This window comes from Pinus tabuliformis, chromosome 3_2 (genome assembly GCF_031772625.1).
Source record: "Pinus tabuliformis cultivar Carrire ecotype Pingquan chromosome 3_2, CPIR1, whole genome shotgun sequence".
Taxonomy (NCBI): Eukaryota; Viridiplantae; Streptophyta; class Pinopsida; order Pinales; family Pinaceae; genus Pinus; species Pinus tabuliformis.
The window spans coordinates 581,816,388-581,832,792 of NC_142302.1; the positions used below are offsets into that span (position 1 = coordinate 581,816,388).

General features: G+C 40.1%; 1 protein-coding gene across 1 annotated transcript in view; it reads right to left on the bottom strand.

The window, feature by feature from the left end:
• Nucleotides 1–4,437: 4,437 nt before the first annotated feature.
• Nucleotides 4,438–16,405, bottom strand: part of SIS3 (SUGAR-INSENSITIVE 3) — a 169,993-nt gene continuing 158,025 nt past the window's right edge. The window contains exons 9-10 of the mRNA XM_089416711.1: nt 5,514–5,627; nt 4,438–5,372 (exon numbers count right to left, since the gene is read on the bottom strand). Of these exons, the coding sequence (XP_089272837.1) occupies nt 4,818–5,372; nt 5,514–5,627 (669 nt within the window). The 3' untranslated portion in view covers nt 4,438–4,817. The remainder of the gene's footprint in view (nt 5,373–5,513; nt 5,628–16,405) is intronic.

A 16,405-nucleotide genomic window follows, 5' to 3' on the forward strand; every position in this document is an offset into this window, starting at 1 on the left:
TATGATGAGATATTTACACCTATTGCCTGATATACCACCATTCGTTTGATTATAGCCCTTGCAACCTCGCAAGTTCCCAGTAGACAACCAAACACAGCTCTACAATAGTATAAACACACTAGCTAATAGCAGCCCGCTTCTCGCTAGCCGAAATAAATAGTTGAAAGATGGAAAGAATAAAGATTGCAAGGATGGAATCTACACCAGATGGATGTCAAGACCGCCTTCTTACATGGTTCAATTAAGGAGGAAGTCTATGTAGAACAACCCGAGGGGTTCAAAGTTCAAGATCATCAAACACATGTATGCAGGTTGAAAAAAGCCCTCTATGGATTGAAGCAATCTCCCCGAGCTTGGTATGAGAGGATCGACAGCTATCTGATAAAGTCGGGATTTACGAGAAGTGAAGTTGATCCGAACCTTTATTTTAAGGTTGAGAATGACAGACCTCTCATCTTGGTACTTTATGTGGACGATCTCTTTCTGACAGGTGCAGACCCTCTTATTCATCAATGTAAGAGCGGGTTGGCTTCTGAATTCAAAATAAAGGACCTAGGATTGATGCATTACTTCCTAGAGTTGGAAGTCTGGCAAAAGCCAAGTGAGATTTTCCTTTCTCAAGGAAAATACATTGTGAAGCTACTTGAAACATTTGGGATGGCGGGCTGCAAGTCTGTGACTACTCCGATGGAACTTAACTTCAAGAAGTTATGCGGAAGTGTTGTTGGGCCCGATTTGGGAAATCCTTCTAAGTATCGTCAACTCGTGGGGGCCCTGATGTTCTTGGTGAACTTCCGTCCAGAAATATGTTTCGCAGTGAACACATTGAATCAGTTTATGGTCAAGCCTCATCACATACACTAGATTGCTGCCATGAATCTCTTGAGATATCTCTGAGGCACAATCACCTATGGACTTAGATACATTGTCGAGAATGTAAGGCTCCATGATTATTTTGATGTTGACTGGGCTGGCAGTGTGGTGGATCGTAAAAGCACATCTAGATGTTGCTTCTCTCTAGATTTTGCTTCGATAGCCTGGATGAGTAGGAAGCAGAAGTCAGTTGCTTTAAGCACTGCTGAAGCTGAATACATTGCTCTAGTATGGCCTCTTGAGAAGTTGTTTGGTTGAGGAAGCTCTTTAGTGAGTTGTTTGGACATGTGTTGGATACAACCAAAGTAGGATTCGTCTTTCTAATAATCATGTGTTTCATGACGCTCTAGGCATATTGATATTAGGTACCACTTTATCCGGGATATAGTACAACGAGGAGCAATAAGGCTTTGTCATATTGGGACTAATGATCAATTCGCAGATATTCTTATGAAGCCCCAGAGGAAGGTCGAATTCTTAATTTTTCGTGAACGACTTGGAGCCGTGGAGAGACCTTCTTATGAGGGTCCCATATGAGATAGATGTTGAGCTCTCAGAGCTTCGGGGGACTTGGGGTACTTCTTGGAGCAATGAGCAACCATAGGGTGAGTGGTTCACCTTCCCTTAGTTGTGCGTGGTGTACAGTGTGAGTGGTTCACCTTCCGCTGTGATACCCCATGTTGAGATATGCATGGGATGAGTGGTTCACCTTCTCTTATGGCATATGAGCAAGATGAGTGGTTCACCTTCTCATGCCGATACATCCTACCCATGCGGTCTCAGACTCATGGGAAGTACTTCTCATCTGGCCAATGAGTAAGGAAATGAGGATAGGGACCATAGTACTACCGATGGACGCATCGTGTACTACCATACTCCCTATGCTAGGATGTTTTATATTGATCTGGGATCAATGGAAACTAACTTCGGATCAATGGAGAGTAGTATGATACACTCTCGGTTATTAGAGATTGGCTTAGGGTCAGTGGAGAATGGTATGATACATTCTCGATCATTTCTTCTTCATTATTTCTTCATGGTTCGGCAGAGCAGAGCAAGGATGACAAGGATGGCACTTATTGTCAGATAGTTTGGCAAGGGAGTTCTTCCTAGTTGAGAGGGAGTTAAATTTCGCAACTAGTGCCAAACTCCACCTTAGACAGCGCATATGATGCCACTGATATTTTTATTGGATTCCTCTCTCCAAGAAGTGTAGGATTGATCTAAAGATCATCTCATTCTGACATGTACAAATGGAATTATGAATTTATTTTATTTATGAACAAATTGTCAAGATCGGCCAACAAACTAATGTAGGCTTAGAAGCCCAACTATGACTTCTATTCATCCTCAACATTTGCATATAAATAGAAAGTGCCTTTGCCTCATTTGGACATCACTCATCTTTTCATACATCTCTCTCCTCACCTGATTGAGTACGGATTTCTGGGCTCGTCTCTCTCTCCACGTGCGAAGAAGACAGATTTTCTATTTCGGCGTTGATAGAGTTTCGGGGAAGTTTGACCAGCAGCATTGACCTTGTTTGACTGTGATTTTGGTGGGATAATTTCTGATTGGGCAGGCCACATTTCTGGGCACAGAAATCGAAGCAATCTATACTATTTGTCTAGTGTTGACTGCAGAAGGGTTTGATTGCAGCATTGACCTGTGTTGACCAAGTTTGACGGAGTTTTTCGGAACTGTTTTGGGCTGATTCGAATGATTGTTGGAGGCTGAGTTGACTGGGTTTGACCGAAATGTTTTGGAGGTCAATTCTGCCATGTTGACCAGCGTTGACTTTCTGGTTAGGGCTTTCTGTCGTTGTTATTTGTTTGGACATATTCACTTTGATTGCACAAGTAAATATTGCATATTGTACTCTCTCTGTTGAACTTTTGAAGAATAATAAGAAGAATTGATCAAAGGATTTCCCCACATTGGGGTTTGTCCCTTGGGTGGTGTCATATCTTGTGTCCTCTTGTCTTGGCTTGTCTTCTACTGTTTTATTTATGTTCTATCTGCATTTATTGTCATGTTAATGTGATCGATAATCTAAAAATTGATATTGGGCAAATAAGAAAATTGAAGTAAATTGCTCTTAAACATAGAACATACCTTTGTTATCTAAAATTAACAAAAAGTCAATTGGGTGTAACACAAATGGTTGAGGAATAGTTATTACCTTCCCAGCTGTGGATCTAAATTCCACTTTCTGGCGTGTTTTCACATAGTGAGCCAAATGTTGATGATCTGTAAATGATCTATTCATGAGTTGCTGAACTAGCCTTGTGCCTAAAAAACATAGAGTTTACTCTAGATACCATCCTCGAATTGAGCAGAAGTTAAATAGCAACTGTATATAGTGTACACAATAACAGAATAGCTGGAGCAGAGAACTAAATTAACACTATAAGAGAGTAGCTGGAGCAGAGAACTAGATTAATACAACACAGCGTCAAAGTTCCAATTTAGAAGAAACGTCCTCACACAATGGGCAAAGCAATCCCTTCTCTTTGCTACTTAACTAGATTTGAAATCAATTTATGATTCAATATTCCTACCATATTTATATAAAAGATATAAAAAGATAGAAGCGCATTTACCAAATCTTGCTTTGGTCAGCTTTCTTGCCAGTGGTTCATTGCATAACCAAAAATATATGGAATAAAATACCAAGACAAAAATACATGGTAAACGTATTTTTACTACAGAAAACCAGTCAGAAATCCCATAGAGAACACAATATGCATTACATAAATATATTAATAATATTGCAAAACCATCATATAATATGGACATTTTTGTTTTCTTGTATGTTGTTCTCCCATCTGTAGTATCGAATATAAGTTTCAAATTCAGTATGTCATTAGTCACCTAATATGGTTTTGCGATGTGTTATATATATATATATGAACGATTGCAGGTAATAAGTAATGATATATTGAATTTGAAACAAGAAGTTGATGCCATAGATAAACACGCAAAGTGAAGATAAAATCAGAAATCGGAAAAAGACTGAATTTTCACAGTTAACCACTGCAAAATACTTTATGGCAACTTACTGAATCTCTCTTGGGCAAAAGGCTTAAAGTACTATTATATGTTCGAAAAATGTGAACACTACAGCTATGGCAACTAAAAAAACTATGTTTTGTGAAAAATTAAAAACAAGCAAACAGCAACATATTTTGCATAGTTATGCCTGCTGAAAGACGAACTTCAGGGCACAAAATACATTCTGAAGAGTGCATTTCCAAAACAAGCAACCAGCAACATATTTTGCATAGTTACGGCTGCTGAAAGACAAACTTCAGGGCAAAAAATACATTTTGAAGAGTCCATTTCCAAACACTGTTACTCTAGGAGCTTTTAACCGTTCCAAAAAAGTCTCATTGTCCAACTTGTTCCATGAGAGAAGCCCAAAATTGACCTTAGTGAATCACATTATAGTACTTGAAACTGGTGCAAAAATCTATGATGATGGAAAAAGGCAGTCCCTGTAATACAACAAACAGTCATGCTTTACATGCCAAGCGATATATTTAATGTCATAGATTCCAACTCTGCAACTAAAAGACGTAAATTGGATAGATAAATGCAGAACACAAATTTCTGAGACCAAAGATCAAGAATATGAATTACATCAACGAAATTATTCTTCTGTGAGGTTACTTTCTCATTATGGTTTTGTATCATATGCATTTTGAATGAGTTGTCCTTTAAATACACTGAACAGACTGATGTTCAAAAGTAGCGATCTTGAATTAAATGACCCCTTTACTCCAATGGACATTTTTCCATCAGAGATTCACATATCACAAAAACCAAGCCATTCCCTCTAAAATACACCAAGAAAAGAGAAGCATATACAAGGTCATTGACAGTGCTGATGAGGGAAAACAAAACATCCTCCAAGAACTTCTGAGCTCGGCTGAAGTAATTTCTCAAAAACGAGCTGGTGGAGACCTATCAACTACCACAGTTACTGTTTCTGCGACATTGTATGGAACTTGTCTGTGCACACCATTTCTCGTAGGTGGATCAGTGGTATTTGGATTCCCTGCAGCATATCCATTTGGTATGCTTACATGAATTTCATTTGAAAGGTGTCTTGAATTCTCTAATTGGTTGGACTCCAAATTAGCTGTAACTGAACCCTCTGCAAGGTTAGTTGCCCCCCTTTCACCTATACTCATTTCACTGTGAACTGAGTTCTCCACCCTAATAGTACGGAGCAGATCCTGTAAACGCAGGAGGTTGCTTTGCCCCATGGGTTGAGCTCTTATGTAACGACTGCTGGGCATACTTGTGAAACTGCTTGCCGAGGCCTGAGAAGATCTACTAGAGTCCCCAGTTTGAGGCCGCTGTGTGTTTGCCAGAGCACTAAGGTCCAGATTAGGAAACACAGAACAGCGGCAACGAGGGCATTTTATGTTCAGACGCAGCCATTCATCAATGCATTCTACATGAAAATTATGTGCACATGGGAGCCCACGTACCTGTAATTACAAAACTATCAGAGCACAAGACTAAGAATTTACAGGTAAAGCACAACTATACCCCAGAATAATGTATTCAATATTTAAAAGATGTGCCCTTTGAAAGATAAATCTTACTACTAACAGAAACAAATTGCTTACCTCATTCCCAACACGGAACTCCTCAAGGCAGATAGGGCACTCACTGCAGTCTGTAGGCACTGCCTTCATACGGAATTTTGGAAGCTCCTGAATAAGTGCTTCGACTGCTTCCCTCTGCATGTTATTTATTTTCACAGAAAAGTTTGAATAATGAAAAAAAATTATTGTGACTATGAAACACTTCAAATACACTGGAGAATTACAAGCCACTTTTGTAACCACACTTTCCAACCCAGTCATGTACTTTCCATGCATCATTCAAAAAGATAATTTATTTCTGATTTGCTCATTCGTGGTTATTCAGTTAAGATGTAAGCAATATCAAAACTTTTTAATAGCAGAAATATGCACAAATCTAAAAATCCAGCACTGGTGTCCAAGGTTGGGCAGCAAAACCAGAGGAACTGAAAAAGGGGTGACATATACAGTAGCATTAAAAAACTCTGGAGTTATTCAATTGGCAACTGTTAACTCGACCAAGGCCACACATGAAAAGACTGGTCATTGCAAATCTCAAGCATCTAAATTTGCAATATTTTTTCTTGGCATAATGACTACAAAAAGGAAAGGAGATGATGGCCAAGGTCTGGGATAAAGCAGTTTAATATTAAAGCAGTTCTAGGGAGTTAAACTAGAATATAGCCAATGGTGCAACTGGAAGTGACACCTTAAACCAAAAGGCAACTCAAGACAGCTACGGTACAAGTGATGGCAGCACACTGATAGATGACCAAAAAGTAAGCAGATAAAACCAATCAAGCATAAAATAACATGAACAAATAGAATTAACCAATGACAGGCTGATTGCTAGGCTGGCAGCTACATCTGCAAGGTCATAAGTTATAACTTCAAAACATGTAATTTATGGATATTGTGATCAAATGGTAAAACACTCCGAGTTGTGCCAACTTGGGTAGTACCATAGTCACAGGACCAATGTTGCACGAAGCGGGGACGTTTTTTGGAAGTGGGGACGCAGAAGCGTCATTTCCCAAAAATTTAGGAAGCGAAGCGTCCTGGAAGCGTCTACTACATGTGTGTGTGTGTGTGTGTGTATTTTTGCATTTATATTAAAAAACATCCAAAATACCAAATCAGTTGTAGAAGATATAGAAGCATGCATATTTGTATATAAATCAAGACAGATATGGCATCCATTGAACATTAATGACTAATTATTCGAGCATCAACCATTTCAATGCATCAACCATCAAGAATCGAGATACTTCTCCTCTTGTCTAGCCTTTACCTCTACCTCGATTGTCTTGGGATATTAGTCAACATTGCCCAATTTTGATCAAACTACCTAATCCAAGCCTTAAAATATGGTAGAAAAAGCTTAACACGCTTGATTGATGATTTTGACTTTGATTGAAAGGTAATATTTTGCTAAGGGCATGACAAAGGAGTTCAACAATTAACATTGTTAACACTAGGGTACATATAGGGCTTGGTGCTCTTGATTAAATGCTAATCACATACTCTCTATTTTCTATTAAGTCTATTGAATTTTGAATAGGGTATGAAATTCTATTTTCTCCATATGAAGTCTAATGAGGCTGGAACCACTCTCAAACATCCTGAGTCATTTCATGGTAATGTTAAAAAAAATTAGTAAAAGGATGAAAAATGAAAAATTCTTAAACATTACCACGAGGGAGCATCTAGGAAGCATCTAAGGAGCATGAAGGGAGCACCTTGGGAGTGTCCGAGAAGCCCCCAACCCAACTTACGTCAAAGAAAAAATAAAAATATATTTAGAACCCTGTGGAACCGCCCATCTCCATTCGAATCCGCTAGGAATCTGTACGGATCTGCCGCAAATCCAAGGAGGATCCATCGTCGGATCCGCGTTTGGAAATCTCGAACCATGGATCAGGCCGGCATGGTTCTAAATTTCCAAGAACCGTTTTCATGGCCCAATTCGCAGTTCCGAAATTCCGAATTGTGGATCCAACAGCAAATCCCCCACGGATCCGTACAAGATGTGATTCCTGGTTTGGATCCTTGGGGGGGGGGGGGGGGCATTTCATGCAACACTGCACAGGACTCTATAGGCGGAGAATTGACACGTTTTAGTAGGATTAGTTGAGTCAACATAAAACCATCCAGTGATCTAATTTAGAGTTACTATTACATTGGACAATTTACTATTCGAAAACCTTTGTTCATTTTGGTTCATGAATCATAATTCCATGCCACTGCACATCATTCGTTTAAATCTTGATGGATAAATGATGATAAGTGATACGAATTGGATCCATGAAGATTATCAAAGAACCATGACTGTATTAAGACAGGACAGACTTCAAATTTATGAACACAGAGCGATCAGGAAGACCTCTGGACAATGGCAGATTGCAGCCAACAAGGAGCAATGAAGACCTCGGTCAAAGCACGTTGACCGAGGCCCATGGAGTCTGCGCAGGAGGCAAAACTGGCCATTGGGAAGCCTGGATCGGGAAACAGCGGGCACTTCGAGCAGACAGAAAGCTTGAGAGGTTCAAGCAATCCCTGAAAGGATCTGTCGGGAATTGAGTACCACAGTGGGCTCCTCCCATTAAAGACCAGAGAGGTCAAGATCTGGTAAGGAAAAGAATCTGTGCACTCTAAGTGGCTTGGGGGATCCAAGAACCACCCTACCAAACATTATCTATTTCAATGGACTCAAATTGAGCTTCTCGCTGTAAAAACTCTGCTTTAAAAACACAATAAAAGAAGGCCACCATTGAAAGCTGGACCAGAGATGTAGCCCTGGAGAATAGGGTGAACTCCTTATTAATTGTTGTGTTCTTGTATTTGCTTACTGTGTTTCTTTTACTTTTTTCCATTTTCCAGTGTCTATGTATTTTGCAATCTGATCGATCCGTTGCCTAAAATAACATAGACACACACCAGCACATGAGTTTGTAATACCTTCATTCATTAATAACTTAACTGAGGTCACTCAAGGGTGATTTTCAGATCAAGTGGTATGAGAGCTTTAGGATATTAAGGTTAGACAAGCTTTTGTTGATTTAGCTGTTGGATGCTAACTAGATCAAAGCTCAAATTAGGAGAAGGAGAATTGGTCGAAACTAATCCTGAAATTGGGAAAGTCTACCCTCGGAAGACAATGTCAGGGGAAGGTCCTATGGGGCCAGACCCTCGATTCATAGATAGTTTCCTAGCCATAAAGTCCATGGTAGAAGAAATGTATAGGGACTTTAGAAAACATAAGGATGAAAATTCATCAGGCTCTAAGCAAGACAAAGGAGAAGATGAGTCACATTCCCATGACCACTCAAAAGGCAAAGGGAAAGAGGAAAGCTTTCTCACACCTCCTGATAGCCCTAAAAAGAAAGCATCTTTGATCAAACTAGATGTTAAATTTGATCTACCTATATATGATGGAGAGTTGAATGCAGAAAAGCTGGACAATTGGATTAGACAAATTGATGTGTATTGCAAAGTGCAGAATATCGACTCAGACAAGAGCAAGATTCAGCTGGCAAGCCTACGCCTTGGAGGCACTGCCTTGGTTTGGTGGGAAGGCAGAACCCAAGCTGACATGAAAAGACATGGTAAGACCATCTCTGTCTGGAGTGAATTTGTTTCTGCAATCAAAAAGCAGTTCTATCCATTGGCCTACATGCAGCAAGCCATGATGAGTTGGCAAACTCTTCGATAGTTGAAAGGGCAAAGTGTGCAAGGGTACACTCAAGAATTTAGAAAGAGAGCATTGATTCTAGGAATCTCATTAGACTCACCAGAGACTCTGTTGAAGTACATTGGTGGTCTACACAGCTACATGGGGCAAACTATCCTCATGTTTAATCCCACTAGTATAGATGAAGTATTAGTACAAGCTACTCATCTAGAAGCTAGAGGAAAGAATGGAAGTCCAAAAGTTGGGGGACCGCCCCAACCCACTGCAAGCAAGAATAAGGAGAAAAGAAAGCAGAAGTGGAAGGCAAGGAAGGCTAACACTGCATAGAAAAGCAAGGCTTCATGCACTCACTGTAAAAAGGATGGGCATGATGATGAGAATTGTTGGATTCCGCATCTAGAGCTGAGACCTAAGAAGTTAGAGGGCAAGAAGAAGAAAACTGCTACAGCTATTCAGAAAGATTTGGGGTCAGACTCGGGAGATGAAACAACCATTGCAGCCACAGGTATAAGAGGTAAGAATTCTGAAGCATCTACTAGTAATTCTACACAATCTACTATTGATGAAGAAAATGAGAGAAAAAGACATGAGCTTTTCCATATTCAAGTTATTTTCAAACATCAAAAGATTGATACTTTGTTTGATAGTGGCTCACAAGTAAATTTAATTTCTGAAGCAATTGTAAAGAAGTTGGGATTAGCAACTACACCTCACAAGAAACCATACCCATTAGGATGGTTGAATGATAAAGCACAACTACAAGTGACTAGACTGTGCAAACTCAAGTTTTCTTTTGGGTCAGCATTTGTAGATGAGCTTGAGTTAGACATAATTCCTTTGGATATATGTGGAATTGTTTTAGGAAGTCCTTACTTGTATGATAGGAAAGCTATTTTCTATAGAGCTGAGAACAAGTATCTACTTGTTAAAGATGGAATCGAATACTTTGTAAAAGCTCATAAGCTCAAGAATAACTATACTCTCATAAACTCAGGGCAGATGAAAAGAATAATAAATTCATGCAAACAATTCTTACTGATGGTTGTAAAGGAAAAGAAACCTGATAAAACCAATGTATTTGAGGGTTGTAACGCTAAACAGCACGCTGATTTAGAAAAGATGTTTCAGAGTATGATATCTTGTTTCAAGAACCTAAAGGTCTGCCACCCAAAAAGGAAATAGTGCATGATATTATTTTGCAACAAGATGTTCCATTGCCTAACATTGGAATGTACAAGTTGTCTGCTTTAGAAAATGTTGAAATCAAGAAGCAGGTGCAGGAGTTGCTCGAGAAAGGGTTCATCGGACCTAGCACATCACCATGTGGGTCACCAATCGTTTTGGTGAAAAAGAAAGATGGCTCGTGGAGAATGTGCATTGATTACCGAGCACTGGATAACATAACAATCAAAAATTGTTAACCCCTTCCTCGCATAGATGATCTTTTAGATCAATTGAAAGGAGCTGTTTATTTCTCCAAGCTAGACTTGCACAGTAGATACCATCAGGTCAGAGTTGCAGAACAAGATGCATGGAAGACTGCTTTCAAAACAAAGCAAGGATTGTATGAGTGGTTGGTTATGCCTTTTGGCCTAACTAATGCTCCTGCTACTTTCATAAGACTAATGAATGATGTACTCAGACCTTTTCTTGATGATTTTGTTATTGTGTATCTGGATGACATTCTGATTTTTAACAAAACATGGGAAGAACACTTAAAGCATGTTAAGCAAACATTAGATGTTTTGAAAAGAGAAAAACTTCATGTTAAACTCTCAAAATGTGAATTTGGCAAAACATCTCTAAATTATTTGGGTCATATAGTAGGGGGTGGTGAATTGAAGATAGATCCCTCTAAAGTGGCAGTCATTGTAAACTGGCCTAAACCCAAATTTGCTACAGAAGTTAGAAGCTTCTTAGGAGCAGCACAATATTGGAGGAAGTTCATTTCTAACTTTTCCTTAATTGCAGCTCCCTTACATGCTTTAACAGGATTGAACAAGGTGTTTCAGTGGGGAGGCAAACAGCAAAAAGCCTTCAAACACCTTGAAAGAAAAGATTAGTACAGCACCTGCACTAGCACTGCCTGATCTCCAAAGACCATTTGAAATCCAAACAGATGCCGATGACTATGCCATGGGAGCAGTGTTGACATAGCATGGTAAACCCATATGTTATCATTTTGAGACTTTTAATCCTGCAGTAGTTAACTATCCTACATATGATAAAGAATTGTATGCATTAGCTCAGAGTGTGAAAAAGTGGAAACATGACTTAATGGGCAAAGAGACAGTAATACATATTGATCATCAACCACTTTAGTATCTACACTTCCAAACTAAGTTGCAGCAATCAAGGCACTATAGATGGATGGGTTTTCTACAACAGTTTCATTTAGTCATCAAATATAAGAAGGGCATACACAATAAAGTTGCAGACATGTTATCTAGACCTATTATAAATGCATCTACTATACTTAAGCATAATTTTGTGCTACATAAAAGCTACATTGAACAATATGCTCAAGATATAGACTTTAAAGATGTATATGCAACTTTAAGTCAAGGCAAACGAGTAGAAGAATTGGATTATCATGTAAAGGACCGACTCTTATATCATTGTGGAAAGTTATGCATTCCACAAACTGAAAGAGTAAAGATAATTAGAGAAGCACACACTTCTCTGATATCAGGTCACTTTGGGGTAAGTAAAACAGTTGCACACCTGCAAAGATTTTGTTATTAACCAAAAATGAATGAGGCAGTTTCCAGATATGTAAGAGGGTGTACTATGTGTGCTAAAAGCAAGCCCAGCAACAGAAAACTAGGCTTGTACACTCCATTACTAGTTCCTTCTCACCCTTGGGAAAGTGTTTACATGGATTTTGTTGGAGGACTGCCTAAATCTATGAAGGGTCATGATTATCTATATGTTGTTGTGGATAGGTTCAGCAAAATGTGCATTTTGATACCTTGTAATAAACAAATTACAGCTGAACAAACTGCAAAACTATTTTTTGAACATGTATGGGTTCATTTTGGATTACCCATTTCCATTGTATCTGATCGAGGCACCCAATTTGTGGGGAAGTTTTGGTCAAGTCTGTGGGAACTGATGAACACCAAACTGAAGAAAAGCACAGTTTTTCATCCACAAATTGATCGCCAGACAGAAGTAGTCAATAGGATAGTGATCCAGTTGCTTAGAGGATATTGCAGCAAACATCCTAAGCTTTGGGATGAACATTTGTGTTATGTGCAGCATGCTTACAACAGAGAAAAACATTCTTCTACACAGAAATCTCCTTTTGAGACCTGTTTTGGTTTCACCCCAAAGTCTCCTTTGGATTTTGTCTTTGGTAAAGATACCACAGTTGATGGACACAGTGATGTGGACAGGGCAACTAGGTTCATTGAACAAATCCAAGAGATCCACCAGGCAGTACAGGAACAGCTGGAAAGGAGCCAAGCCAAATACAAGGCAAGGTATGACAAGCATCAGATGGAGCATAGTTTTCAAGTTGGTGACCAAGTTTGGTTGTATATCAGCAAAGATAGGATGCAAGGTGAAGGTAAAAAGCTAAAGCCTATCAGGTATGGACCCTTCAAGATACTTGAGAAGATTGGTGAAAATGCTTTTCACCTTGATCTACCAGCTTACATGCACATCTACTCAGTTGTAAATGCAGATTGCTTGAAATTGTTTGAACCCTCTCTAATTGAGGATCTCGAAGAGCAGAGTCAATTGCCTTCTATTGATGACCTGCTACCTGAATATCTTAATGAATTGCAGGAAGACATCGTTCTGGACAAGAAGGTGAGGACGATGCGCAGAGGAGATATTGAATACCTCAGAGTAGGGCTCAAGGTTTCAAATCCGAGCAGTGCAAAGTGGATATAGATTGGACAAGTGAGACAATTGTACCCTCACTTAGTCGATGCTTGAAAACCAACTTTTCGTGGTCCAAAAGCTTTTTCAGTGGGAAAGCCGTGATCCGAATTTGATCCATGAAGATTATCAAAGAACCATCACTGTATTAAGACAGGACAGACTTCGAATTTATAAACACAGAGCGATCAGGAAGACCTTTGGACAGTGGCAAATTGTAGCCAGCAAGGAGCAACGAGGACCTCGATCAAAGCGCGCTGAATGAGGCCCATGGAGTCCGCGCAGGAGGCAAAACTGGCCATTGGGAAGCCTGGATCGGGAAACAGAGGGCATTTCTGATGCGCGATTAGCGCTAATCGCGCATCGCTGGACAAAACCCCTCGAGAAGGAAAAAGCCCCAAAGCGGTCATATGGAAGCTGGGAAACCGTGGGGAAAGCGCTAAGGTGAAAGGCGGGTCCCGCGCTCCAAAACAGGCGTAAATTGGGAGCACCCTTGGGCGGCAAGCGGATTTGGAGAAAAGTGAGCGATTCCATTCAGCGCCCAACGCGTGGTAGGCGCATGAGAGAGAAAATCACCACTCATCGCGCACTAACGGTCGAGCGAGTCAACCGTGCGAAATGAGCGAATGTCGTAGGATCTGGGGGCTCCAGATCTGACGACGGAGATTGTGCCCCATGGAGGAACCGGATTTGACAGGGGATTAAGCCGCGGCATAAAGGAGTTTGAAGTCCGATTTGACGCTGAGATGGCAGATGAGTCATTCCACAGTGTAACTGGAAAACTGAACTAACGAGGAAGAGCTGGCACAGTTCGCGAGAGGACAAGTGGCCACTCCCTGTGAGTCGTTGGCAGTGACGCAGAGACAGGGAACTCCAAGAGAGCAGCAACAGGCGATCTGACAGGGGCAAAATAGGAAGTGAACAGTCAAAGACAGATTGGCTTAAAGCCATGAACAGACAGAGGACAAAGGACATCGAGAGGAGAAGAGAACGAAGACAGAGAAAAGAAGAGACAGTAAAGCAAGAAGCAGAAAGACAGAAGGCCGAGCTGACCTGCAACATAAGGCAACATCGAGCAGACAGAAAGCTTGAGAGGTTCAAGCAATCCCTGAGAGGATTTGTCGAGAATTGAATACCACATTGGGCTCCTCCCATTAAAGACCAGAGAGGTCAAGATCTGGTAAGGAAAAGAGTCTGTGCACTCTAAGTGGCTTGGGGGATCCAAGAACCACCCTACCAAACATTATCTGTTTCAGGAGACTCAAATTGAGCTTCTCACTGTAAAAACTCTGCTTTAAAGACACAATAAAAGAAGGCCACCACTGAAAGTTGGACCGGAGATGTAGCCCTAGAGAATAGGGTGAACTCCTTATTAATTGTTGTGTTCTTGTATTTGCTTACTGTGTTTCTTTTACAGTTTTCCATTTTCCAGTGTCTGTGTATTTTGCAATTTGATCGATCTGTTGCCTAAAATAACATAGACACACACCAGCACATGAGTCTGCAATACCTTCATTCATTAATAACTTAACTGAGGTCACTCAAGGGTGATTTTCAGATCAATAAGATAATTGATCGTGATTGCATAATATATTTCGTTATATTTGAATATTCTATTTTTGCATTATATTTAGTGTACTCTCTCATGTATAACTATGATCTACAAAAGGGTATCAATAGGAGATTGTTATTTGGGATTGGAACCGCGATGGAACACTGCAGCACATCTCAGGGTTTTGCTAAGGCAATGATATGGGAGTCTGCAGCCCAGTCAAGGGCTAAAAGCTCCAGGAGCTACTCAATTGTATTCATCTTTCGTTGGTCATTAGGGCGAGAGCAAAAGAACTTAAGCGAAAACATCTCGATGCAGAGATTTTTGAGTTGGAAGCTTTTTTCAAAAGGCTTTCTTGTTACAAGAAGAGTATGAAATATGTCTGGCAAAATTTACAAAAAGGAGATGTGTGAAAATTCCAGATCTAACTCTGATCTAAGAACTTATTGAAATTATCTAGTAATTATCCAACCTATCTTTTATTAAAGATTATTTGTCTCAGCAAAATATTCACTGCAAATACTAAATAAAAACACTACTACAATATTCACCAATTAAAATTTCACAGGAACTGAGAAACCACACACATAAAAATGGGCACTTGTGTTCAAAATATAGCGAGTAAAGGTCTTCAGGCTTTTGCATAAGCCAATGAAGACCTTGAATTGTCCTTTTCCCAGTATGAGTGCGAACTCATGAGTTAGACTTCAGTTAGGATGAGTTATTTCCAGTTTACTCGAATAATCATCAAGTTACCATGTGTAGAGTTAGAGCTTCAGTTAAGCGGAGTCTTCATCAATTTAACTACATAATGAGGTGGCAATTACAAGTTCAGTTAGAGCAAGTTAGTCAGCAGTGTTGATTGGAGAGCGAAAGAGTTAAGAACTCCAGGTTGATTGGAGAGGGAAAGAGTTAAGAACTCCAGGTTGATCGTAGAAAGGACGGGAAGAACTCTTAGTTAGTTGAAGCTCTCAATCAGAACTCAATTTCTAAAATAGAGTTGGGTTGCATGTTCGAATTGGGTCTATAAAGAGGAGGATGAAGGCAGAGGAAACCATAAGTTTTGTGCACAAGGTTTGTGAGACAAGAAATTTCACGAGATTGTGAGAATATACTTGGTTCTGGAGAGCGCATGCCTTGTGTCCTACGAAATAGGAGATCATAAGCGCGCTGGAACTAGGAGTTTGGTTGCGCACAATCTTAAGGAGTTGGCGTCCTAAGAAATAGGAGGCAATAAGTGCGCAAGGAAATAGGCAAATCTGTGCTAGTATTTAGGGACCTCATGTGCGCTAGGAAATAAGGACCTGGAGCACAAGGATTTAGGAGGCTCCTGTTACCTAACACCTATGGGTGACCCCATAGGAGAATTTTTATCCTAGATTTGTCTTCAATCGACAACCACTACTGTAGTCGATGTCGTGCTAGATGTCTCCATTCCCTGGGACAGTGATATGTCCCCTCGCTTGTCTGTCGAGATCATATGTTTCAAGGTGGGCCATCCAATCCTAAAGTTACAATTTTTCATTATGTAATTGGGTGGTTATGCTTGTTTTTCTTGGGCAAACTTGGGTGTGGATTACTAGGTGACTTGTAAGGAGGAAGGGCTTTGACCATAGTCTTGTTCCCTTACCTGAACTGGTGGGTTAATCCTCCACCCTAGTCCCGTGGGATCTCCCCTACTGGCTTACAGCTTTGGATGGGCACTACTTGGGAAACCCTGATTTTGGTAGCATGGTCTCGTTTTCCTGTTCCACATTTTTCACTTTCCTCCGCACATTCTATTTGCCATTTCGTCATCTTCCC